Source organism: Caretta caretta, chromosome 19 (genome assembly GCF_965140235.1).
Source record: "Caretta caretta isolate rCarCar2 chromosome 19, rCarCar1.hap1, whole genome shotgun sequence".
NCBI classification, from domain to species: domain Eukaryota; kingdom Metazoa; phylum Chordata; order Testudines; family Cheloniidae; genus Caretta; species Caretta caretta.
In genome coordinates, this window is record NC_134224.1 from 7,296,618 (window position 1) to 7,322,481 (window position 25,864).

The 25,864-nt window shown below is 55.1% G+C and overlaps 3 protein-coding genes across 10 annotated transcripts in view; 1 reads left to right on the plus strand and 2 right to left on the minus strand.

Moving 5' to 3' along the window:
• Nucleotides 1-8,584, plus strand: part of HPCA (hippocalcin) — a 21,142-nt gene extending 12,558 nt beyond the window's left edge. For 3 of the 5 annotated variants that reach the window (XM_048826103.2, XM_048826104.2, XM_048826107.2), the window contains 3 exons: nucleotides 2,069-2,466; nucleotides 5,205-5,310; nucleotides 6,361-8,584. In XM_048826103.2, coding sequence (XP_048682060.1) covers nucleotides 2,089-2,466; nucleotides 5,205-5,310; nucleotides 6,361-6,458 — 582 coding nt within the window. In that variant the 5' untranslated portion in view covers nucleotides 2,069-2,088 and the 3' untranslated portion in view covers nucleotides 6,459-8,584. Of the gene's footprint in view, nucleotides 1-1,355; nucleotides 1,498-1,518; nucleotides 1,668-2,068; nucleotides 2,467-5,204; nucleotides 5,311-6,360 lie in introns of those variants that run through there. The other 2 variants (XM_048826105.2, XM_048826106.2) reach the window with 2 other exon arrangements.
• Nucleotides 8,245-16,331, minus strand: TMEM54 (transmembrane protein 54). Of its 2 annotated transcripts, none has more exons than XM_048826102.2 (6): nucleotides 16,065-16,331; nucleotides 13,964-14,157; nucleotides 11,888-11,947; nucleotides 10,852-11,040; nucleotides 9,937-10,068; nucleotides 8,245-9,074 (listed from the first exon to the last, which is right to left on the minus strand). In XM_048826102.2, exons 1-6 carry the CDS (start codon nucleotides 16,075-16,077, stop codon nucleotides 8,982-8,984), a joined length of 681 nt encoding a protein of 226 aa, XP_048682059.1. In that variant the 5' UTR covers nucleotides 16,078-16,331; the 3' UTR covers nucleotides 8,245-8,981. The 2 variants fall into 2 exon arrangements, with proteins under 2 accessions (XP_048682059.1, XP_074977361.1); XM_075121260.1 differs by lacking the exon at nucleotides 16,065-16,331 and adding an exon at nucleotides 14,824-15,105.
• A 4,691-nt stretch (nucleotides 16,332-21,022) lies between these two features.
• The window catches only part of RNF19B (ring finger protein 19B), a 34,203-nt gene continuing 29,361 nt past the window's right edge, over nucleotides 21,023-25,864 (minus strand). For all 3 annotated transcript variants that reach the window (XM_075121357.1, XM_075121358.1, XM_048826101.2), the window contains 4 exons: nucleotides 25,115-25,255; nucleotides 23,736-23,943; nucleotides 22,728-22,859; nucleotides 21,023-21,751 (listed from right to left, as the gene is read on the minus strand). In XM_075121357.1, coding sequence (XP_074977458.1) covers nucleotides 21,310-21,751; nucleotides 22,728-22,859; nucleotides 23,736-23,943; nucleotides 25,115-25,255 — 923 coding nt within the window. In that variant the 3' untranslated portion in view covers nucleotides 21,023-21,309. The remainder of the gene's footprint in view (nucleotides 21,752-22,727; nucleotides 22,860-23,735; nucleotides 23,944-25,114; nucleotides 25,256-25,864) is intronic.

The window sequence follows — 25,864 nt, forward strand, 5'->3', positions numbered from 1 at the left end:
TGATCTCGTGTCTCTTTGACTCCCTGGTGCCCGCAGAACCCTGCTTCTTGGGCTTGGCTGTGCAGATTTGATTGTTAATAGGCTGCCAATTAATATTCAGACGAGGGGGTGGAATGATCATGGGGTTGCTGCTGCCAGTTTGCTCTGGAGCTATGTTACGCCTGTGCTTGGCCTCTAATGACTGTCCTTACCCAGCGCTCCTCTCCTCCTGGCGCCCACAGAACTGGCCTTATTTGTATTGCCATGTAGTGCCTGGAGCCGGAGCGGCTACAAGGATGCTTGTGAGGCTGACTTGGAATTGCTCAGGGGAGTGAATTCCCAGGATGGGGACCATGGATCAAGCGAGGGGCTAAAGCCACTGCAGGGGCTGTCTTGTCTTAGGCATGATGGCTAAGGGCTTGTCTCCATGGCAGGGTTAGCTAGCGTGTTGCCCTAAACTTCACCCCCCCCCCATTCACCCCCAGAAATCTCTAGCTCCAATTAAGTGGTGCTTTAAGCTCAAGCCAGCCGGCCCGTCAGGGGGTGGGGCGAAGCTTGAGTGTGGATTTGATGAGTGGTGCAGTGGGGGGACCCAGCTACAGGCTACAAACTCCAGTTAGTAGCCCTGTGCCGTGCGGTGCGGCCTCTGTCTCCTGAGCTGGGCCGAGTGGTGTGATGGAGCGAAAGGGTGTGATGGAGCCAGGCTAGGACGAACCAGCGCTGAGGGCTGTATTGGTTTGCTCGTGGCGATGGGGCTGAGCTGTGTCCCTCCGCTGCAGTGCCAGTGGCTAATGTTTGCATGGTCTCTTCCTTAGTGTAGACAGGACCTGAGAGTCCTAAAGCCAGGCCCCCCTGATGTGCGGTTTAGGAGGAAGCACTGTCCTCACTAGGTTATTCAGAGCGCTAAATGCTATCCCCCTCCTAACTGGACCCAGCAGCCAGGGCAGTGATCGGTGCTTCGCCACTGGGCATTGACAGCTGCTCTCTTGGCAGCTGCATCGTGCACCAGCTCCAACTTCGGGGTGAGCTTTGGGGGCAGGCATCTGGAGGGGGGTCTAGAGAGCATGGGGGGGCCGTTGGTGAGGGCTGCACTGAAGAGACAGAATCTCACTCTTCTGGCCGCCTTTAGGTGAGGTGCCATGGGCCGGCTCTGCCTCCAATGGGGCCAGCCCTTTGGGTGAAAGGCAGGAGATGCCCTCGGTGGTCTGGGCTGAGAGGTATGGAAAGGATCATTTCCCCCTCCCCTGTGCATCAGCGCTTCTCCAATCTTCCCCCTGCCCTCCTGGTGTTTAGACCAGTCCAGCAAAATCTCTGCCTTAGCTACTTGCAACTTAGCTACTTGCAAGGATGATTCATGCTCCTCCCACCTCCGTGCAGAAACCTCCCCCAGCAGCAGCTGCTCGAGCTGAGCAAACGCTTTCTCTTTTCTGCAGTGGAGCCGATGAGGGAACCTGGCAGCATCCATGGGCCTGTGGTGGGTCGTTGTGGGATGACTGCTCGGTGCGCTGGCTACTGCAGGTGCAGCTTTCGTGACTGGGAAGGAGACGGACAGTGTCTCCAGGGCTGCCTAGGGGGACGGGAGCTTTCTGACTCCATGGGGCAGTGAGGTCTAAATGGGCTCAGCGGGGTCGTTTCCTGCCATGGCTGTGTTGGGGGGCATGGTTCCGACTCAGGCAATATTCCTTCAGGTACAGTCGTATTTGAGTGAATCCTGACTTGCTATATCTAGCCCCAAACACTGTAGAGCCCCACTGTGCTAGGCGCTGTACAAAACCAGAACGCTGCGCAGGATGCTAACCAGCTCCTGGGTGGGGCAGTATCTGAGTGGCACGGCTAGTGCCGAGTGCTTTGCGGGGCTGGTTTAGATGGGGGAGTTGTAGCATTTAAGGTCAGAAGAGACCATTCTATCATCTGGACTGACCTCCTGTAGAACAGGCCAGAGCATTTCACCCAGTATGTCCAGTATTGAGTCCCCGATGGGTGCTCATAGCTGGGGAAGAAGCTGAGCTACCCACCCGTGAAGGGTGCTGGTAGTTGGGAGAGGGACTGACCAGATCTGCCTCTCATCTCTTTGGCTCCTGGGGCCCAGATTAAGGCTGTGAAGTGACCATGGGGAAGCAGAATAGCAAACTGCGTCCAGAGATGCTCCAGGACCTGCGGGAGAACACTGAGTTCTCGGATCTGGAGCTGCAGGAGTGGTACAAGGGCTTCCTCAAGGACTGTCCCACCGGCATCCTGAACGTGGAGGAGTTCAAGAAGATCTATGCCAACTTCTTCCCCTACGGCGACGCCTCCAAGTTTGCCGAACACGTCTTCCGCACTTTTGACACCAACGGGGATGGCACGATCGACTTCCGAGAGTTCATCATCGCCCTGAGCGTCACCTCCCGGGGCAAACTGGAGCAGAAGCTCATGTGGGCCTTCAGCATGTATGACCTGGATGGTAACGGCTATATCAGCCGGGAGGAGATGCTGGAGATCGTGCAGGTAACACAACCCCCCCCCTTCCCCAATTCCCTCTTCCCTTGGCCGTGTGGCTTCCTTGTGCCTGGGCTTCAGCTGGATGAGCTTGCAGTATTGCCCTGCCTACGAGCCTGATCCAAAGCCCATTGCAGTCAAGGGAAAGATGCCCCTTGATGTCAATGGGCTTTGGATCAGGGACTCAGCTAGCTGAGACCCAGGCATCCACGTAGGCCCCTTGCACTAGGACATGCCCCATAGGGAATAATCCTGCATTCTGCCCAGGGAGACGGGACTAGCTTGAATGGGGCCAGTCCTCCAGAGCCATGCACCCTGACTAGTCATACGCCCCAGCTCAGAAGGGCGAGTGTATCTCCTCCACCCTGCCATAGTGTCAGCAACCAGCCAGGGTGCAGTGCAGCTGGGAATTGGATCAGATAGGTTCTGTTTGTCCCAGGGGCTAGCACTGCTTAGAGGGCTAATGCAGGCATGTGTCTGTCAGCCATGGGGATGCAGGGACCAGGTGGGATTCAGTGGCTGGAGGATAATGACATTTGGGAGGATGGAGGGGTGGGGGCTGGATTTTGTAAGGAGGAGCAGATTCCCTTCACAGGCTTGTCTTCCCAGGGAATGGTGGGGTGTGTACGTACTTGCTTTAACAAGGGCAGGGCTGGGCTCCACAAGGCATGTCCTGAAAAAGCTTGTGTTTCCTGATCTCCTGCTTTGGTCTGCCGGCCCCCTCCTCAGCCTGTGTCCCAGCCTCTCTCCTCTGAGCAGTGATGCTGAGTGGGGCAAGAGCAGACCGAAGGGTTGAATTTAATGGGGGTTAGAGGGTGCGGGATGGTGAGCCGGACAGATTAGCAGAGGGCAGAGTGTGAGGTGACTGCCCGTCACGGGTCTCTTGCCTGGCTCTGAGGAGCAGCCTTCTGGCAGGGCTAGGAGAAGGTCACGCTGTCCAGCCCCCCCAAGCTGTGCCCTCTGCAGGTGGAGGCTGCTCAAAGTCTCCCTTCTCTGATGAAAAGCCAGGATGCTGCCTGTCAGTGGCATCCGCTTTCCACAGAAACAAAGAGTGTTGCAACCAAAGCAAGGGACCGGCCTCTCACCCAAACTGGTCTCTGCTGCTTTAGGTCCCGGGCGAAGGGATTTAAAATCTGCCCTAGGAGCGCAGGAGTTGGTACGTTGACAGCGAAAACTCCCGTGCCTGTGGGGGAACCGTGGCTTTGAATCCAGGGTCGAAGCTAATGGCTGACTCCGTTTTCCCACTGAGATGCAGGAAGGATCAAGCTGGTCCTGGCAGGGCTTAATGCACTCACTGCCACGAGCCAGGTGGGAGCGCGGCGGGACGCAGGAGCCCAGGACACTCATTGATCGGGGGGCTGGGGAGAAGTGAAGCATCTGAAAGCCAGAGCCCTTTATATTGAGTCTCTCCTCTGCAAATCAAAGCCTTGCAGGGCCCAAGGCAAGGAGTAACTGGAACGGGGGAGCAGGGACGGAAATGGGCTTCTTGGCTAGGGGATTTGGCATTCGGGAGCCCCAGTGCATATGTCTCTAGGGGAGAGAGGAGACCCAGTTGTGCTCCACTGTCTGAGCATAGGAGACCTGACATGAGGGGCTGCGGTACCCTGTGCACGAACCACTGCAGGGAGTATAGTCGGCGGTCTTGTCCCAGTGTCAGATGGACACAGAGGTCTGTTCAGAGGGGCACTGTCTGTCTGCTTCCCATCATCCTAGGAGCAGCCCTGGGCGGGTCTGCCCTTTCCAACAGCAGGAGCCATTAGCTTGCCCACCTGTGCTGGGTAACCCAGCCCGGGTCATGGGGATGCTGCCCCTCATGTGAGCCAAGGTCCCGCAGGGGAACTAGCAGGAGCCCTCCCTAGCTCCTCTATGCCCTCTGCAGGTGATAGTTGGTTAGCGCAGGGTGTTTTCACCGTAAATCGAGCTGCTGGGGCCAGCCCCCTCCACTCTTCACAAGTGCAGCCAGGCGCGAACTACAGTTGCCCTGCTAGGAAACAGACTGGCAGTTGGGCCCCATTCACCAGATCATCCCAGTGTCCAGCTGTGGCCTTGTACGAGGGGCCGCTTCTGATGTGGGACGTCCTGATTGGCTGGGGGTGCAAGCTCCCATCTGTGTTGTAAACAGGAGAAAAGAGCAACTCCCCTGAAGAGCCACGCCAGGGATGTAACACATGCCCTCTGCAGAGCACGCCATGACCAGGTGTCCAAAGGGCAGCCAGGGATGGCCCTGGGGGAGAGGGAGAGATGGGCTGACTTAGTCTAGGCTCGGTGGCATGGGGGGGGGGCATGGGGAGCGGAGGGTGTGCTCGCCAGCACATCACTACCCTTGTCCTAGGGCTGGGTCAGCTTTGGAATTAACCACACAGCCCCGGCACTCTGAATCTTAGTTACAGATGCCTTCCTGGAGCAGCCGGGCCCCACCGGAGGAAGTGACCCAGTAGCTATTACACTGATCTTGTTTAATCAAGTCTGCTCCATTGTATTTCCCTGCTGATGTGCCGGGAGTTGATGCGGCTAACAGGCTTATTCCACTGGGTTGTTTTTTTTTTTAAATGACGCTTATTCTCCAACGTAAAACCAAAACCTGTTTGCAAAGGCAGGTGCACAAGCCCTCTCTGCCTCAGCGCCGGGTCTTCTAAGTGGCTTTTGCAGCTACTCCACCTGGGTCTCACCCGCAGCACCCACAGCCCTTACAGGTTTGAGTCGTCAGAGGTCACGACTCCCCATCTGTCCTCTTCTCCCTCCCCTAGGCCATCTACAAAATGGTTTCCTCGGTGATGAAGATGCCTGAGGATGAATCAACTCCAGAGAAGAGAACGGAAAAAATCTTCCGACAGATGGATACTAATAATGATGGTAAATGAGAGGAGATGGAGGGAGATTAAGGAAAGGTCTCATTGCTAAATCCAGGGGTCTTAGGATCAGAGACATGCAAACTGATTAAATGCATCATTTTCGTTTAGCGTGGGGGGGTGGGAAATCACAGCATTGTGGGGGGGGGGAGAGAGACTGACAGGGCTGCTCTCCTGTGGCCATGCCATGATATAGCAAGGGCTGCTGTGGGCCTAGGGCCCTAGGTCCTTGGAGGGGCTAAGCCCAAGCCAGCGGGCTTGATGGTGTTTAAAGCAAAACCAAGAGTGGCATCAGAAAGTGCCCCCCCTCCCCCCGCGCACACCTACAGTTCCTGGACCCTGCAGTTAAGGCTGGAGGCTATTTGGACAGGTGGTCCAGTGGTTAGGGCACCAGGGTGCAGCTGGGGAGATGGGGGGGCAATGCTCTGCTTCGCCACTGATTCCATCACCCGGGGAAAGTCCCTTAATTTCTCTGTGCCTCAGTTGCCCAATGGGGATAATAGCCATGCCCTGCCTCACGGGGGGCCGTGAAGACAAAGACTGTAAGGAGAAATACAGCAGCCTGCTCCTGGCCCCTGGGCTCAGTCCATCCAACTTTCCACTGCCAAGCCAGCCCAGGCGGGAGAGAACAGGGCATGGGAAGATATCTGGTGTCCACCATCTGGGGCTGTTGTCCCCTTAATCGCAGTCAGTCCAGTAAACTCTGCCCCAGGCAAGGCACTGCTGTAGGAACAGCAGCTGCACCCTCAGCAGCCTCACTGCTCTGGGGGCGCGGGTCCCGTTCCCAGCCGCCAGGAGAATTATTTCACGTGGTAGGGACCTGAGCAGCCCTTTCCCAGACAGTCTCCCCTCCTGCAGTGCGGGGGGGCGCCCCATAGCTATAGAGCTGCAGTAGAGAGAGGGCAATTACGCTAAGTCGTGCTTTCTTGACTCCGGGGTTGCAACCCGCCCCCCCTGTATTGCTAGGTTGTGGAGGGGGCTGGTCCTGGTCTGGAAAGGGGCAAGCTGACCCAGCTGTGGACGCACCAGGCCCTTTCTTCTCTCCTTTCCCCAGGCAAACTCTCTCTGGAAGAGTTCATCAAAGGTGCCAAGAGCGACCCCTCAATCGTGCGGCTGCTGCAGTGCGACCCCAGCAGCGCCTCGCAGTTCTGAGCCCTCCCGAGGGGAGTGGGGGATGGGACCCATCCTCTCCCGAGAGCACTGCCAAGACACCTGACCTCACAAAATCCCCGGCTCCGCCACAGAGGCCAGCTTCCCATAATCCTCTGGGTGAACGGACATGGTCCCATGAAACGACAGCACGGCCCCTGTTTTCTCAACTCATCCACTCTGCTTCCCTCACGCCGAGTCCGTAGCCACGGCCTCGGGAACGTTCAGCTGGTTCTGGGGCTCCCGGGGCGGGTGGGAGGCGGACAGAACAGGACCTAGCTGGAAACCACCTTCACGACGCCTGTGGGCTGGAGCACAGGGCCAGGCTCAGCATTGTCCTCCGGGGGTCCCTGGGAGGTGGGGCCAGGCTCAGCATTGTCCTCGGGGGGGGGGTCCTGGTCTCCCTGCTCAGGGTCTCTGCCTTGTGAGGTTGCACAATGCAGCTGGGCCTTTCCATCGCTGTATGGGAAGTGGCAGCAGGGAGAGAGAAATAGCTGCCCCTCCTTTAAGCTTCTGCTCCTCCACAGGGGGAAGGAGGAGCTGCTAATCTCAGCCCACAACCCATCAGCTGCACTAGCTGCCTGTGGTACCCCGAAGGGGGTGTGTGTCTAAGCTCACCGTCTCCCCTCCCCCCAGCAGGGACACAGGCAGATGCTCTTACCCCTTCATTGCCCCCCAACTGCCGGTCCTGCAAAATGGGAGGGATGCAGCTGCTGCAGGGCCAGCATGTAGCTGTAACGAAGGGCCACTTCCCTGGCTGGGTGAGGCTGCGCTCCAGGCTGCCTATGCGGGTTTCCCTGAGGACTGACTGGTGCTTTGGGGGGCACGACCCCTGGGCCCACTCGTAGGGGAGCAGAGGGGGCCCGCGCCCTCCCTTCTCGAGATGGTTGCCATAGGTGAAGCTAGAGGGAATAGGCTGGCGTCTCTGCAGCTAGTAGAGACTGGGGGGTGGGATCCTTGGGCTAGGTCTGCAGGAGGCTCCTCCTAGGAGCAGGAACAGAGCTAGGTATTTCCCCATGCAGCTCGGGAGAGGCTATCCAGACCGAACACTTCCCTCTCTTCTAGCTTCTGCCAGGATTTTCCATGGAGTCAGCCCCAAAAGCTTAGCAGCGAGCGCCAGAGCAAGCCAAGCCCCCGGCTTCTGCCAACCCCGGTGCACAGCAGGGGCCAGGGACTTTCTTCAGGCCGCTGTTTAAAGACAAGCCGGTCAAGAGCGCACACGCCAGGTGAGCGCGAGCCCAGCCCTGGGGCCACACAGAGGCTAAAGTCGGGGGCTCCTGGAAGAAGCTTGAGGGGGAAAGGTAGGTCAGCAAGGGGAGGGGCTCTGGCTGCACCCCCAGAGACTGAAGGGGGCGGGGGGAGTAATCAGCCTGCACAGGGGACTTGCTCTCACAGCTGGTGTCTGAAGGGGAGTTAAGCAAAATTAATTCCCAACAGGGCTAGGGGTGCCAAAGCCCAGCTGGGGGCAGAGGGAGAGGTGCCAGAATGTGGCCATGGCAAAGCCTCTCTTACTGAGCCAGAAGTTGGACTTCCTGCCCTCTCCCCCAGTGGCCGTGTAGAGTAGGACACCACCCCTGACAGTGTCCTGGTGGAAGGGGATGTGCCCATCTCTACAGCCTGCCCCAGCTGGAAGGCAGGGGCTGAGTAAGGCCCGGGGGGAGGAGAGACAGTGGTAGCAGCCTCAGCCCTTGGGCTGCCCCCCCACCTCCCAGCTGATTGTAGCCTCCCCCACTTAGCACAGACGGGGAGCAGCCCTGAGGACCCCAGCGCACACATTAAAGGCCACTGCTGTCTGTCACATAATTTTGTTCATCAGTATTTCGTTTTGGCTGCACACAGATCCCCTTGGCAAGGGGAAGGAGGGCTCAGCAGGGCCGCCCCCACTTCACACAGAGGCAGAAGCCCCGCGTCACAGGCGGGGCTCTGTCAGCACAGACCGCCCCCCTCCCCCCCAACCCTGCCAACTGTCTCAGCCCAGGTTGTGGAGATCAACGTGTCCCGGTGTGCTCACGCACCATTCAAAGCAGACGCTCGCTCGTCCCATCCAGTAACGAAGGGAGTGCATGGGGTGGGGGTGGGGTTGCTTTTGTTCTTTTAATATCTTCAGAATAAAGTTTTGTCTCCGTGCAGCTGCTTGTGGGATGATGTCAGACCTAGGCATGCCCAGAACGAGATTTCGTCTCTCCCTGGCTGGGGGAAGCCAGTTTACATCCAACAACTCCCAGCCCCTTCCTCACTCGCTCCCTGCAGCCGAGCAAGCAGGAGAGGGCCAGGAGATTAAGGCAGCAGGTGGAAGATCCCCTCCCCTCATTACAGCAATGGGTCTGAGCAACAGCACTGCCCCGGGGAGGAGGCTGGGATGGCAGAATCCCATGAGGCCAGTGCAGCATATGGGAGAACAATGGTGGAAGGAAGGCAATCCACTGAGGTTGCTGGGACAGCAAAGCCTGGTTGGGGGCAGGTCCATGCGGTTGATGCACGAGCGGAGGCTTGGACCCGCGGTGCCAGGGGGCTCCTCGGGCCTGTTCAGAGCCACACAGTCTCCACTCTGCCCTGCCTCAGGAGGACACGGCCTTCACTGGCTTCTCGATTCTCCACTGGGACGAGCTGCAACGTGACCTTGAAACGAGACGGGAAGCGAGTGTGAAACCAGAGTAGCCGGGCATTCGAGCACCCCTCAAAGCAAGACACCGAGCCACAGGGCTAAGAGACAGGCCGCAGAGCTTGAGGGATCAGGCAACACTCCATGCGTATCGACTCCGAGACCCAGCCTGTGTCCTTTGCACAGGGCATCCCTAGTTACACACATCAGACAGAGTCAGGCTCTAGCTCGGCCTTTGGATCCTGGTTTCTAACGGAGGTGGGATCCCCAGTTTCCATTTGGGGGCCAGCAGGGCTTTGGCACCCAGGCAAAGCTGCCCAAACACAGCAGCCGCATTGAGGAAACGCTCTGTATCAACACAGCGGCTGAAAGTCCTGGGAAGAGCTTCACAGAACGATCCCCTCTGATGGCCAAGGCCGTAAGTGCTGGGGTGGGAGGAGCTTTGGGATCAATTTGCTACATGGGCAACAGGTCTGACAAGGAGTGAGCCTGGCCCACGGCAGAGCTGGAGGGGCCCGACACAATAGCCAACCGGCACCTCCCAGCACTGGGAGCTGAAGGACAGGGTCACTGGTATCACAAAGGTACGCCTGATCCAGCTGCTCTGACCACCACACTGGCCAATGGGCGGGACGGAGCCAGCCACTTGGGGCCAGATCCTGCGCTGTTACAGCAGCCCCATTGACAGCACTGGGAGCGAGCTGAGAACCTGCCTTCATCTCCCCCTGTGCAAAGCCCAGAGAGCAGAAGCAAACCCGGGGATTCAGCCAAAGGGAGCGGCTACAAATAGGACATTGTGAATCCAGCCCCACAGCCCTTAGAAGGGAGATACCAGGGGCTCCAGAGCCGGGGTGAGGAGACCAGGCATGCCAGGGTTACCTTTTTCTTGCGGGTCCCCCGACACAGTTTCAGGTTGAGGAGAGTGAGGGTGAGCAGGAAGCACCGGATGCTGAAGATGATCTCCACCACGTCGAGTATCAGCGACATGGTCCAGAGGGACAGCGAGGAGCTCTGCGGAGAGGAGTGGGTCAGGAGATCTCTTGGGGCCTGAGCCAAACCCACCAAAGCCAATGGGAGCTGTCCCATTGACCCCCACCTTCCCAAAGGCCTGATCCAAAGACAGGCACGCTGGGGTTAGCACTGGGTTCAACGCCCAGCCCTGCCGCTGACTCACTGTGCGACCTCAGGCAGGTCATTTCCCCTCCCTCCACCGTGCCTCAGTCTCCCCCTCTTTAAAGCAAGGATGATACTTCCTCTATCCCGGGGCTGCTGGGACATTTAATGCACGAGGGTCTACAGCCCTCTGAGGTCCCCAGATGGAAGGTGCACAGGGGTGGTGGTATTAGGAGCAGCAACATGATCAGAGCCTTTAAGGCCAGAAGGAACCATTAGATCATCCAGGTGGACCTGGCCAGTCATTTTCACCCAGAGGCCCCTATATTAAGCCCACATACTTTAGGCAGACTAACATTTCAGGAGACTGAACTGCACGCTGCAGGGAAAGCATGGGAGAGTCCCCAGTGCACCCTCCGCTCAAGGCCCCTGCTATGGGATCCCAGCAAGTGAACCACGCCCCCATGCTGCAGAGGAAGGCCAAAAAAAAAAATCCCTGAAACCGCATAAACACCCCGTATTCCACCCCCAAGGTCCCAGCTGCAGCAGTAGCTTCTGCCCTTGCTGAGTAGGAGCCAGGGGCATTACTAGACACTGCGATGCCAGAGCGGCAGGTGCCCCTCGCTCTGTGGAGCCTTTCCCCTCCTCTCACAGGGATTTCAGAGCCTCCCAAGCACTTACATAGACCCCGGTGGGGTCGAAGGAGCACTCGTGGGAGATCTGGATCAGCTTCACATTGGCGAAGGTGCACGTGGCCAGCAGGGCACGCCCTTTGTTGGCGAAGGTGAGGATAATGGAGACCGCCAGCCCCACGGAGCAGAAGAGCGAGAGCAGGGTGCTGCTTATGCTGAGGGAGAAGACTGCCCACTTCTGCGGCGAGTCAGAGAGAAACACAGCTAGTTACAGCAAGGGCGGGGGGGACACAGGCCCCGGGTCGTGCTGCAGCCACCCATCCAGGCTGTCTTCATCCCTCCCACCGCTGGCCCTTCACACAGATGCCAGGGAATTCAGTCACCACGGGACCACGTGGTCTGAGCACAGGCCTGGGAGCGCCCTGCCACTGGCTCACGGTGGGGTACAGACCAACCGTATTTTAAGAGACATCCTCTGGTATCCCACCACAGCACTACAGATAAGCGGTGTCTGGTTTGTTTCATGCAGCTGCCCTTTCTTTCCTTGAAGGGTGGGTGAGTCACGCTGCACTGCACCCTGAGATGGACTCAGCCTCTGCCTCAGTTTCCCCAAAAGGAGAATCCTGAGGTTAATTTAAAAGTTTGCAAGTACTTCGGCTTCCTCCCCCTCCTCCATCCCCAACCCTCTCCTGGGGTGGGAAGGGAGCTCATCCTCCATCTCCGTCACCCCTAGACATGCATGCTACTTGTCCCCGAGCCTTCCAGCCTGTCCTGGGGTTTGACGCTCGCATGGAGCCACCAAACAGCGCAGCTCTCTCTTGCTGGGCGTGGCACGGAGCTGCAGCCGCCCTAGGCAAGTTCCCAGAATGCATTCCCAGACTCCAGTTCAAACAAGTCTTTCCCCTCTGAAGAGGGGAAACTTGCAAACAGCTGAGAGGCTCAGAGAACCCAGACAGACCCTTCCAGAGTGAAAGACGAGAGAAGCTGGAGAGAAACAGGGGCCCTTCCCCCAACAGAGCTGCCTTTGGTGGGGACAAGCTCCCGAAGCATGACAGGACTGGGGGGGATTCGGGAGCTGTCCTTACCAGAGCTGTTAGGGAAAGGTATCTGGACAGCACAATCGCAGCTATGCCACAGGAGATGGTCTGCAAAGGAAGCACAGACAGCAACTGGAGGAGATACTCTGCCAAGCCCCTCAGGCTAGAAATAACTGGTACTGAAAGCCCCAGGGACTTGGGGGCGGTCATCTTGCCCCCACAGTATTTGCTGTTTACTTCAGCTGGCTCCCCCCAAAAATCAAAACGTCCAAGCCCTCTTCTGTCGATGAAGCTGAATAGCTGCCCCATAGGAATCCAGGCACAGCCACCCTTAGCAGCCTGCCTCCAGGAAAACAGGCACGGTGGCATTCACCACAATAAGGTGCCAACTTTCAGGGCCGGCTGGGAACCATTTAAATGCTGCTGGTATTAAAACCAGAAGGAGGCACTGTTTCTCCCTGCTGTACCACCGCTCGCCTCGGAGGAGGTACAAGCAGGGAAGAGTTGGATCCAGCAGGTGCCGGAGATCGCCAGGACTCTGACCTCTTTCGAAGGCCTGGCCCATAACTGGGGCTACAGCTTGCCTTCCTGGACCAGGCTGAGCTGACATGCCGACTGCAGCGGGGCAGCCCAGGGGAGAGTCTCACCCACCCCCCCATTGTGGCGTGAGGCACGTCACTGAATATTCTGCAAGTGCCTGAAATAATAATAATAATTAGGGTTAACAATTAAACGGACTGGTGCCGGCTTGACAGCTCCCGAGGCCAGCTTGGGGGGGGGACTCAGACGGCCTTAGAAACCCCCGGCAATCGGAGACTTTTTAGGGGTAGGTGATTTTCGAGGATTGGCTTTCATTTTTGTCAAGTGCTTAATGTTGGCAAGTGTTGGAAAGGCAGCAAGTGCTCCGTACCGGGGCCCACTGCAGGAGCTTTCCCCAGTTGTTACCGAATCGGAGCTCACTGGTTCTAGAGCTTTCCTTAAAACCACCTTGGCAGCACCCAGTTTCTGGGACAGTCTCTGTCCCTAGCGGCTTCCCAGGGGCGAGCCTCTTGCAGGGGCTGCGACATTCCCATGGGAATCTGCCCAGAATGGCTCCAGCTGCCATCCAGATACTTATCTGGCCCCCATGACTGCAGGATCTGATCACTACGGAGTCCGTCATGTCTCTCTTCTCCCACCACCCCTGGGAGGTGGGCAGCGCTATTATCCTCTTGGACAGATGGGAAACTGAGGCGCAAAGCGACTAAGTGACTTGCCCAGGTCTGTGGCCCAGCAAGGAATTGAACGTGGGTCTCCCAGATCCGAGGGTAGCGCCCTACCCAATGGAGTACCCTCTCCCTTTCCGTTGGCAGCGAGACTAACAGGGACGGCTCCAGCTAGACCCGGGCCCCATCGTGCCAGTCCCTGCCCCAAGGAGCTGCCATGTAGCCTAGGTACCTTTTGGGGACCAGACTGCTCCCGCTCACACCAGAGCTGAATCTGGCCATCAGGCTTGTGGGGGGGTTTCTGTGGGTGATGCTGCAGCTAGGGCTGTCCCAGCTTCAGCATCCGCAGGGACGGAGCACCTGTGTGGGCTGCAGGAAGGGAAGAGACCGCAGCTCCCAAGCCCGGACTCGGGGGGGAAGATTGTTTTCCTGATTAAAGAAACTTTGATGCCAGATTTTGTTTTCTTAAACAGCAGCAAGAAACTGCAGGTGGGGGTGGGGAGGGGGATCTCTGGCCACACAGCTCCCAGGACCAGTCATGTCCGGCATTTAAAGCCGAGTGCTTTCCGCTGACAGCCCTACTAAGTAACTTGGGCAGCCCTGGGAGGCAGCAGAGCAAGGCTTCGTGTGGGTAAGGGAAGTGCTGTCTTTGCACCCACACTCCACTGGTCCCCTGCAGGATCTCCCATCCGTCAGCCTCTACTTCAGCAGGGGGCTTCCCACCAAACGCCTGCAGCCTGGAAAGAGACAGGCATTTCCCCCCCCTACCCACCAGCTTTAACCTGGCACGTCCCCTCCCAGATCCTAAACCACATCTTATGGCCCATCTACTCCCCTGCCTCCTAACAAGCATCCTCTACCCCCGTTATCCGTAGACTCCCCACCCCCGAGCAGAGCCAGCATGCCAGGAGAGCAGTACCAGGATGGCCGAGGTCACCGAGATGATGTTGGAGATGGCGTACTGCAGGGAGATGGCATCCTGGGGGTTTGCCACGTAGCGCAGCACTGTCCCCTGCACAAGGGCTCCAGAGATGAAACTGAGGTGGCCGATCACAATCAGGATGAGCCCCGTCTTCATGAGGAGCTTCTGGAAGCTGCTGGGATCAAGGGTGTCTGCGCAGGAGAGAAGGGAGGGGCTCAGCCCGCTGCATCTCTAGTTGGGGTCCATGATGGGCATGCACAGAACAAACACAGCCCCACAGATCCCTGCCCTAAGGACCTTACAGCCCCACTGACAGCACCGTGAGGGGTGGAGCGGGCACGGAGAAAGCCATGAGGCGCACTGATGCTGTTGTAATGCCCTATAAAAATCCCCTCCGAACTCCTGACCAGGACTCTGGAGCAGCCACAGGGCCTGTCCCAGAGAATGTGCCCCATGGGTGCCAGGATGCCAGGATCTGTCCCAGGCCCACACCCGCCAGTGGAGTCTCAGGGCTGGGACGGAAGCGCCCGGCAGCTCCACGCGGCCGACCAGCGCCTGGCCGAGCGGGGCAGCGTTCTCATGACGGCGAGTGGTTTGGACAGGGCACGGGAACAGAAGGGGAGTGGAGGGACGGGGCGAGCGGTGGGGCGAGCGGTGCTGACTGAAGAGAGGAAGGACCGGAAGGGAAGAGAACAAGGCTGTGGGGGGCTCCGGGCAGTCCAGCCCCAAGGCACAGAGCAGTGAATCTATCTACAAAGGCTTCCAGAGGGGCTCGGAGAAGCAGTGAGCAGGGGATAGGGTAGGAGAGCTGAGTGGAGCTGTACTCAGAGACTAAACGGTGCAAACCCTCACTCTACCTCAGGGGTCCTTAGCTCGGAGGGTGCAGGAGCCCCAGCCAGGCAGCCCCTCGGAGAGTCCATTCCCAGCCTCTCCCCGCAGGACGAACTGCAGGAGCACTGGTTCTCTAGGCCCATACTCCAGTCCCAGCCTCAGGAGCCCTGGCTGCTGGGGGGAGGTCAGTTACTCCCGCTCCATTCTGTCCTCACGGGAGGAATGGAACGAATAGCAGGGAGCAGCGCAGGCCAGAGCAGACCCTCCTGCAGCTCCGTGCCTGGAGAAATCTATAGTTCCCATTTCCAGAGAGCTCCAGCAGGTGGATCTAAGGCCCTGGAGCACAGAGACCAAGAAAGGGACAAGGAAGTTCTGTAATCAGAAGCTTCCCACAAAACAAACAGATTTCTTTAAAGATTAACCACACATTAAACACCAAAACGCCAAGAGATCATCGCCTCCCCTCCCAACACGAAGGGGTATGAGCGGGAGGGTGCCCAGGCCCTCTCCACACTAGGGCTTACAACTCTGCAAAACAGAACTCACAACTCATGTGATCCTAGCAACCCGCCATGATCACAGGAACTGCTCTTTGGGGCAGGGCTTTCTTACTCCGATTCCAGACACAGGCTGGAGCCCCTGCTGCAAAGCCTTTCGAGATAGCTCCTGTGTGGACAGTCACTCTGCTTTCTGGAGGTGACGTTATCAGCCTCTCTACTCCCATCAGCCTCCCCACCAGGGCCAGAGCTCACAGATGGGGGATCTGGGTGACTTTGCTTCTATTCCCAGCTCGGTCAGGCCCTGGGTGGCCTTGGGCAAGTCACTTTGCCCATTCTGTGTTTTAGCTTCCCCATCTGTAGACGGAGAAGGATGCTGAAGAAGCAAGAAGTGCTACATTGTGGCCTCTGGTGACCAGCTGACAGGACTGCCCCTGGAATCCTGCAGGCACACAGGTGACACCCTGTGGTCACCCCCTCCCTGTGATCAGGATGAGATCTGGGCTTTGATCCCTGGTCTCATTTCTTGCCTTTGCAACCACACTGATCGTTTGCCACCTCGCCAGCTTTAGCTGCGGCTCCTCATTACCAAGCTCTTACAAGAAGGCTTTTGAGAAAAAAAAACCCACCACAGGATGATGCAGACAAGGCCCCACCAGTCTCCAATCCACCACTGCCCTTCCAGTCTGACCCCCGAGCCCATCCAGCAGGACAAGGGTGTGAAATTCCTATCCCTCCCTTTCACTTTGGGGAAAGTGGAAGCCACTCACCCAGCCGACACATCTTGGTAGCTCTCAGATCAGGCCATTGCTGCTTCAAAGAGGGTCCATGTTAAGGAGTCTCTGATTTCATCCCCGTGAGCAGGGAGAGGCAGGCTGAGTTCCTGGCACTCCCTGCCCCTGCCCTACCTGCGGCTCTTCCATGCACGGAGTCCCAGCTGCAGCTACCCTCCCACAACTGTTTTAAATCTGTTCTTCCTGTTTGACTAGCTCCCCAGGCCAGAACAAAGGGCTAAACTCCACCTTCCCCAGGAAAGGTGATTCAGAGCTCAAACCCCACCCACCACAGCTCCCATCTCCTGGCTGCAGTGATCTAGGTATGTAGGCCTCTCCCTGCAGATGGGCCAGACACCGCATGCTTCCTTGTGATCCTGTGGCTCCAGGTTCCTTGGCTCCCAGCCTAAAGGGGCAGTCTGCAGTGCAGTGGGATTCTGGCGCGAGGGAGCTGGGCCCCCGACATGAGTAAAGTTTTAACAGAAATCCCAACATAGGGGTTTTATACCATGCAGGCAACTTGCTACTTACACCGGGAGTTTGGCAGCTGAATGTAGGTGGGAAGCAATCTCCAGGACTCCCCAGTCTTCTTGCTTGGGGGTGTCCACCCACCCTGCTGACCTCCCCATCTTGAAGGCGGTAACACTGCACACTTCAAACTCTATCCCAGGGTGGTGATTCTATCGACATTTCTATACCAGGGTCACCATGTCATGCCTGTCCCAGCAACCCTGCACCCTACCCCTCCCCTGACTTGCACATAGGCTTTCCCCAAAAGTGTACTAAACATTCTTCAGGAAGTGCTGGCTTTAAGGCTCCCTCATGCATCTTACAGCTGAAGTCACGCTAGGGGGGCTCTTCCATGGTTTCCTTGACTTTTATGAGCAAGGATTCAGCTCACTCCACCCTGGGGACCTACAACTGCCGCTCTCAAGCCATCCTTTCACACACTGATCACAGAAACACTGCTAGACCCACACAAGCAATAACCATGCTCGGTCCCACCATAAATCAAACCCTGATTGCACTTGTCCATCACACAGGGCTGCTGCCGGGATTCGGTGCTGGGTATTCACAGCACATCTCACCCCATGGTGCATGCAGGGCCTCTCTGAGCTGGTCACAAGCTCAGTTGGATTGTATGTTCCATTGTCACAGCCCCAAACCACAAGGCGGTTTTGATGTATCCAGGCATCTTAGGTCACTCGCTCACTCAATGTTAAGCAGTTTTGCTGCTAATGTTCTGTGGACTTCTCCTTGCAGATGGTTAGCACAGCCCCCCCGAGGGATTTCAGCTCCCAGGAGAGCCTGCACACACTCATTTCACAGCAGAACCTTCCTACTCAAAAGGTTTACAGTTTCTGCAGTCTCTCGGTGCCTAGATGTGACATTGATGGGTGCACCAGAGAGATCCAGTACTTAAGAGCTGTGTGGAAAGTGGTCCCAATCAGAGCCCATGGGGAGAAGAAACCAGAAATCAAGTCTCCAAATGTAGAGTATGGGTGAAATCTTGGCCCTAAGCTGACAAAACTCCCATGAATTTAATGGGACCAGGATTTTATCCCGTGCAATCTCCATTAGAAACACAGCCAAGCTGTGAATGAAAGAACTCAGGAGGTAGTTGAATTCTTACTGAAGTGGCATAACCTATTTAAGAAGGTATTTTCAAAATCCTTCCACAGCTACAGTATTAGGCAGGTGCCACCACGTAGCCAGACAGACATTGTTAATAATTCACCTCTCAGTCTGAGCTCCAGGCCCACCTCTTGTCCTACTCAGTCATTAGAAATTTCTCCATCATTTCGTTACTACAGCCTCTCTCCTACTCCAGTGCCGCGGATGTCCAGTGCCTGCTGGGCACTCTTTCCTCCATCTGGGATGTCTTGTTACTACGTGCCTTGCCTTGTGCCCTGTGTAAGGCTTTGTTCAGTTTCTCCTTCCTATGGACACTTGAGTTGCCTAACAAAGACCTCCTTACTAGGCAGCCATCCTGCACTGTATGGTCTCCTGTGGTGACAGGATGGGACACAGTGAAGGAGATGCGCACTGAGGTGAAGGACACTGCACCTCTATGGGGACAGGAGCAGAACACTGACCAACAAGGATCACTTCTGTGTGAAAGATGCCCAAACTCCACCTAACCAGCTGACAAAAGGAAAGCAGGGAGGCAAGAGTGAAAGACTCATGATTGAAGTGGTCCTCTCCCATGTCTTTTCTTCACTCACAATTGCCAAAGTCATGCACCCAAGGCTACAAGTTCTATTGTAATCCATGCCGCCAAACATTTCACCGCCACCACTTCTGGTCTCTATGCTATTGCTGTGCAGTTACGCTTTGTGCCATCCTTGCTGCGGCCACACCCTGTTCCCAGCTCTGTATCTGCAGGTCTCCCCCCATCTCCAGCTATCGACTTCAGGGGTGAGTGAAATACTGCAGACTGTTCACACAGCCTGGGAAGCAGGGCCATATCACCCCACACAGCCTTAATCCGATTCTAGGTCTGCGGCTACTGGATAATCCAGTGGCTCCCCCACCTTGCCCTGTTTCTAAACATAGGTCCCTCTAACCCTGCTACCTGCTCTCAATCAAGGTGTTTGCCACCGCCTCTGTGCCTCTCCCATTGTGGCCAAGCCACATTCAACCACCCTCCTCACTAGGAGCAACTCTCTACAAAGATCACGAAAACAAGGTATGTTCAGAACCCCTGTGATGACAGCAGAACAGCTGAACTAGTTGTGACTAAACGAGAATATGAAAAGTTTCCTCAGCTGAGCACAGGATCTGCACATCTGTTTTCTCTATTGCTTGTGTCAGGGTTTTGTAATCCCCACTCCTGCTTTAGGGTGTGGGCTATTATTCCCTTTCAACTATGGCAGTTGGCAGTCACTACTGCAATTCCCAGCACTCCCTGGTAGGGGGCGCTGGAGTATTACTTACAGTACTTGCTTCACCTCACCCCATTTCTCCCGCAAGTTGTCCCTGGTACATGGCTAACCTGAGTCAGCCCCAGAGCTGCAGTCTCATTCCTTAAAAAGAAAAGGAGGACTTGTGGCACCTTAGAGACTAACAAATTTATTTGAGCATGAGCTTTCGTGAGCTACAGCTCACTTCATCGGATGCATACCGTGGAAACTGCAGCAGACTTTATATATACACAGAGAATATGAAACAATACCTCCTCCCACCCCACTGTCCTGCTGGTAATAGCTTATCTAAAGTGATCATCAGGTGGGCCATGTCCAGCACAAATCCAGGCTCTCTCATCCCCCCTCCCCATGTGTGTGTGTCCCCGGGAAAAAAAAAAGGGGGGGGGGGGAGAGAGCCTGGATTTGTGCTGGAAATGGCCCACCTTGATTACCATGCACATTGTAGGGAGAGTGGTCACTTTGGATGAGCTATTACCAGCAGGATAGTGAGTTTGTGTGTGTGGTTTTTGGAGGGGGGTGAGGGGGTGAGAGAACCTGGATTTGTGCAGGAAATGGCCCACCCTGATTATCATGCACATTGTGAAAAGAGTTGTCACTTTGGATGGGCTATTACCAGCAGGAGAGTGAGTTTGTGTGGGGGGGGTGGAGGGTGAGAAAACCTGGATTTGTGCTGGAAATGGCCCAACTTGATGATCACTTTAGATAAGCTATTACCAGCAGGGCAGTGGGGTGGGAGGAGGTATTGTTTCATGATCTCTGTGTGTATATATAATGTCTGCTGCAGTTTCCACGGTATGCATCCGATGAAGTGAGCTGTAGCTCACGAAAGCTCATGCTCAAATAAATTGGTTAGTCTCTAAGGTGCCACAAGTACTCCTTTTCTTTTTGCGAATACAGACTAACACGGCTGCTACTCTGAAACCTGTCTCATTCCTTATTATCCTGGTCTCTGGGTCAGGCCCTTGCTCTTGATTGGGCAGCTGCTCAACCCAGTGGTGAGGAAGTCAGGAAAGGTTCCTGTTAATTTGCATCGCACTGACTGACTAATGGGCCTGTTTCAGCACTAGCTGGATTTTGTAGCACAGACAGGGACGTGCTGGGTGGATGCTGCAGTCTCCATATTGCCCTATCCAAAGTACCACCACCAAAATCTTACCTGAACCTTCCAGAAGTTCACGTCCTTCAGTCCTTGCTCTGCAGCTAGCTCCACTCACTGGGAGGGGAAAGCAGGTCCATTCTCCCAGTGACACTAGCAAGCCACCTTTGGCTCACAGCAAAGCTCAGCCAGAACAGCATTCGGCTAGTCCCACTCCAACCTCCGTTCGCTAAGTGGCCTCTTGTATTTACAAAATGCAGTGAACAGTAGCTGCCTGGCTGGCTGAGGAGGGGGAGAGAGAAGATGCAGGTTAGAGGGACAGAGCGTATAGCTGCGTTAGAACTCCACACTACTAGCAGGGAAGCACCGCCAAGCAGGACAGGAAGATGCAGAGTTGTCACTGCTTTGTCATACAGCATGCAATTGTTCTGTTCTGATTTAGATTCCTCCACAGCATTCTGGAGATGTTCACCTCCAAATGGCTCCTTCTGTCCACTGCAGCCCTATTCTTCACTCCAGAAAGCATAGGTCAGGAATAAGCTCCATAGACAGAGTTCATTAGGTACAGTGAAGAATGTGCTGGCTCAGAAATCTCATCTAGAATTAGGCCAAAGTAGCAATTCCAGAAGTCAGACAGAGGCCTCTAGAGAGCAGACAATACACACCAACCTTCCCCCCCCCAGACCCCACACTACCTAGATTCCTCAGTGACATTAGATGAAGTGACACATGGAGGGAGAATAAGGCCTCCCTGCCACAACACAGTTTCAAACCAGGAACATTTGTAACCGTAGTCACACCTGTTTGTATGGAAGCCTGAGCTACTGCAGCAATTCCACCAGCAGCTTGAGCAGAGAAACAAATGGAGAGCCACTGAGCACAGGGATTTCGCTTCTTTAGATCTGACGAGGAAGAAATGAATGTAAGTCGAATTACAACAGAAATCTTTATTAAAACAATTCTTTAGTAGTAGTTTTGCAGACACAGTATACGCACACACATACATAGGTACACTCAGACATCTTTCAGAGCGCTTGAACCAATAAATTAAAAACGAGGGTGGGGTTTTTGTTTTTAAATCATGTAAGAAATGGCATCTTTCCCCTCAGGGTCAGACCAGGGAAGCTGGCCAGAGAATCAGAAACAGAAGCCAACAAGGGACACAACCCTCTACAAAGGATGCAGTGACTGTAAGCGTGCTTCTCTGGAGGAGGCAACTTCATACTCTGGCTTCAATGCACTCCAGTTTAGAGACTATTTCCTCTGGCCTGTGCCCTTCTTCTTGGGCACACTGGCTCAGATGGGCACTTGGGCTCTCAGCACCTCTGGCTTTTGGGGTCTGTGGGCAGGCGACAGTCTGAGGGTGGGGGGAATCACACTCGTCCGAGGTAATGTCTGGCATGTCATCTGACTGGCTGTCAGAGCTCTCCAAGTCACTCCGTATGCTCTCAGGCTGTGCCAGGGTGATGTCCCAGGTTTTGCTGGCAATGCAGTCTTTCTGCTCACAGCTTTGGTGTTTGAATGTCTGCTCCTGCTCCTCCTCGTTTTCTGCCATCTGGGTGTGGACGTGGAGAGAGTCCTCTGTGCTGCTGCCACTAACTAGTTGGTAGTGACTAGGTTTGGCCTCTATGTCCACTTGGATCTCCATGTTATTACACTCTCTGCAGAAAAAAGCACCACTCTGGTTAGTTACCAGCTACAGTGGAAGTCTCAGGTTATTAATATTAGCACGTTACCTTGAGCACTTTTTCAACAGAAAGCTTCGTGACTGAGGCAAGTATGGGAGTGCCATTCACCATACCACGCTGCCACAACTGGCAATCTACAATAATTTACACTCAGATTATTCCCCTTTTGTAATTAGGGAAACAGACAGATTCAATGCACAGGCAGGAACAACCCTGGATCCAAATTCCTATCACTAACCTATATGGAATACAGTTTGCTTCCAACAGTCCCAAGCCTTCATTCTGTGCAAGACTAAGGCAAGGAAATGTTCCCTTCTAGCTAGTGAGACCTTGCTAGAGGAAATATGTTGTAATTTCACACCACAACTCCAGACACGAGAGCACTGCTTAGCAAGGAAGGGCTGTGCCCAACTGGTTTGGCAGGTTACTGTATGATGATACATAACCCTAAAGGTATTCAGACAGTCTCTGGAACCCATGCATGTTTACTGAGTTTCCCCGTGTACGTGTCCCATTGTTTCCAATTACCAACCCTTAATCATGTCCTATAGTGGAAGGAACCACTAACACTACCTGGACGGGTGGTGCAGTTATGAACACCATATGTACGGTACAATCATACCACCTACAGAGTACAGACTAGAAAAAAGGGATTCTCTGCTGAGTTCGCAGGACAGAAGAACTGGAGTGAGTGAGCTGCCCCAGGGACGTCAACACAGGCTCTGCTAGTGGTGGTGAATGATACTGAAGTACAAACATAGTTGGAAAGGAAGGTGAAGGGAGAATGCTTCTTGACCTAACCAAGGAAAAGAAAGCTTGCGGGATTCTGCATAGACCTTCAATCATTAAGATCAAAGTTCCCAACGTGTACCTTCTCCACAGTCCTCAAACCGCACCCCCCACCACACCACATATGACCCACACTCTTGTGCACTGGCAGTTTAGGTACCTGTCTTGTGGGTTGTATGAACTGATGATGGAACCAGCCATAGCCCGCGTGCTGGCGTTGTCACTAACTGCTCCGAGACTTACAGAATCCTTGGGGAAAATCTCCTTCTGTACATCTGCTTGCACTTCCAGCCTGGGAAGAGTTGGGAAACATCCAGAGTCATCAACACAGCCAGGGGCCACAGAACAGCCTAGCTCATTTCTGAAAACTACAGGAACAATAGTCATTTAGCAAGCGGGAGCTGTGGAGACAGTGGCTCTGTGCGCTAATCCAGGTCTGCACCAAGAAGTTTAAAATCAGATTAATCTTTTAGGTTAGCCTCGTTAGTGCCTCCATTTGGCTGAGCTCTTTCCTCAGTCTGTTTTCCAGATCGAAGTTAGACTGGGTTTATACCCATGACTCATGCAGTTCCTGTGCAAGGCGGATTTCCAGGTCCAGCACACAGCTATGATTATATTCTGGGCTTTCATTTCGACCCGTGTCTCCAATTACATGGCCAGAATGACTCAGAGGCAGGTTCAGAGGAAACCTGTGGTGTAACCTTGTAACTGGAGGCAGGCCCTCCCGAGTCCTGATCACTAAGTGCTATTAGGGAATAACAGCCATTTGAAGCACTAGGCTAGGTCGGCAAGATGTTTGCAAGAGCCTTATATGGCAAACTAGTATATCTCTGCTGCTCCTCAAATCAACCCCAAACCCTATCTCCTGCCATTAAGGAGCTAGAAAGGCTGGGGGAGAAAGAACCAAACCAGATTGTGCTGTGGCTGCTAGTTACTTGGTGTTCTTGCAACAGGGACAAGGCTGGGGAACAGATGAAGCAGAGATTATTGGACCTGATTCTACCATACGTCAAGAGGTTTAAAAAGCGATACTGAGATTAGACCCCAAGTATCAGTGGTGCCACCCACTAACCAAACAGATCCCTGGCGAGCTAACAAGCCTCCCCACAGACTAGGCCTTGTGACCCTTCAGCCCCTTCACTGCCATGATCCGAGTCAGTTCAGTTACCTGCTGTACTTTCCCTTTCCGCCTGAGAGGACTCCACCGCTCAGGGTACCACCGGAAAGGGCAGCAAAGCTGGCTGTCTCACTGTAGTTGCCCTGCATGACACTGAGCCCATCCGTGGGGCTCCCACTGGTGCTCAACACACTAGTTAGTCCCTCGATGCTGCTCTCACCAATACTAGGGTTCTTCAGAGCTCGCCAAGCATCTGCCACTGAGACAGGCAAAGAAGATACATTGAACATTAAATAGTGTAAAGGAACTGCCATTGGCATCCCGTTAGGGGTGAAGGCAGGGTTGGGCAAACTATGCTCATGGGCTGGATCTGGCCCGCAAGCTCCCGCTGGGGTGCAGAGTCGGGGCCGCTCTACGTGGCTCCCGGAAGCAGCGACATGTCCCCGCTCCGGCTCCTACACATAGGGACAGCCAGGGGGCTCCACTCTGCCCCCACCCAAGCGCCGCCCCTGCAGCTCCCATTGGCCAGGAGCCACAGCCAATGGGAGCTGCAGGGGTGGTGCCTGCGGATGGGGCAGCATGCACAGCCGCCTGGCTGCGCCTCCACATGGAGTGGGAGAAGGGACATGCTGCTGCTTCCGGGAGCCGTTTGAGGTAAGCTCTCCCTGGAGCCTCCCCCTGCACCACAACCCCCTGCTCCAGCCCTGATCTCCCTCCCACCCTCCAAACCCCTTGATCCCAGCCCAGAGCACCCTCTTGCACCCCAAACCTCTCATCCCAAGCCCCACCCTAGAGCCTGCACCCCAAGCCGGGGTCCTCACCCACTCCCGCACCCCAACCCCCTGCCCCAGCCCTGATTCCCCTTCCGCCCTCCAAACCCCTTGGTCCCAGCCCAGAGCTACACCCCAAAGGCCTCATCCCCAGCCAGAGCCCTCACCCCCTCCCGCACCCCACTCCCCTGCCCCAGCCCAGAGTCCCCTCCCACACCCTGAACTCCTCATTTCTGGCCTCATCCCAGAGTCCTCCCCCCCGCAATTTTGTGAGCGTTCATGGCCCGCCATACAATTTATATTCCCAGATGTGGCTCTCGGGCCAAAAAGTTTGCCCATCTCTGGGTTAAGGTTACACATCAGACAGCAACATTTTCAAGACAGATTTCAGATTCAATCTCCAGCAGGGAAGAGGGCTGGGGATCTCCCAGGGAAAGGCACTATGGTGCTTCACACAAGCTTTGTGTTAAGAGTGCAGAGTGTACTTTGAAGGGTTAGCCTTGAAACAGTGGCAAGGAAGTGAAAGCTAGAAATCTTGACATACTGAAAAAGGCTGATTATCCACCCCAATTAATCCCAAGGGACAATCCCACAGCGAGGCCTAGCTTGTTTCCTCCCAGTCCTTCAGATTACACAGACAGATAGTGTAAAGTTAATCACCTGTAATAGGTCCATCATCTTCGTCGAACTCTATTTTCACTCCCTTCCCATTGGCTGTGCTGACTCCACAGCCACCTCCTCGGCAGAGAGAAATTGGCACAACACCATAGACATAGGCCAGCATGATGGGGACTCCAATACCTGCAACAGAGGACGCAGCGGGTCAACAGGAATATCAGATGACAATGAGACTGAGGCATGCCGGATGGGCAGCATGAACTCTCTGGGATCAGGGACCACCTGTTTGTTCTGTGTTTGCACGGCGTTTAGCACAATGGGGTCCTGGTCCATGACAGGGTTCCTAGGTGTTACTATCATAGAAATAATGGCTGAGACCATCACACTACAGAACAAGGGAACCCAATTCCAGCACAGAGTAAGGAAACCTGCAGCGGAACAATCCTAGTCTTGGGATAGGGCCAAAGAACAAGTTGACTCCATGAAGATTGCAGTGGCAGCTTGCCAGCATATCAAACTTGCATAAAAATCAGTTTCTTTGGCCGAACTGTTGGTACTGACACTATAGGGAGCATTTTACACAGTGCTCAGTCTTAAGCCACAGACACCAGCACCTGCAGCCTCTGCAGGCAGCATGTTACATAAGTGGGAAAGCAACCAACAGGGATATTGTAGGAATTTGTGGGCTACCCTTGGTCATTCCTGCCCAATATCTGTCAGAATAATACAGGAGCAACACATGAGGAGCAGAGCTATGAACAATGACTGACCACAAGGAAAATCAGCCTTGTC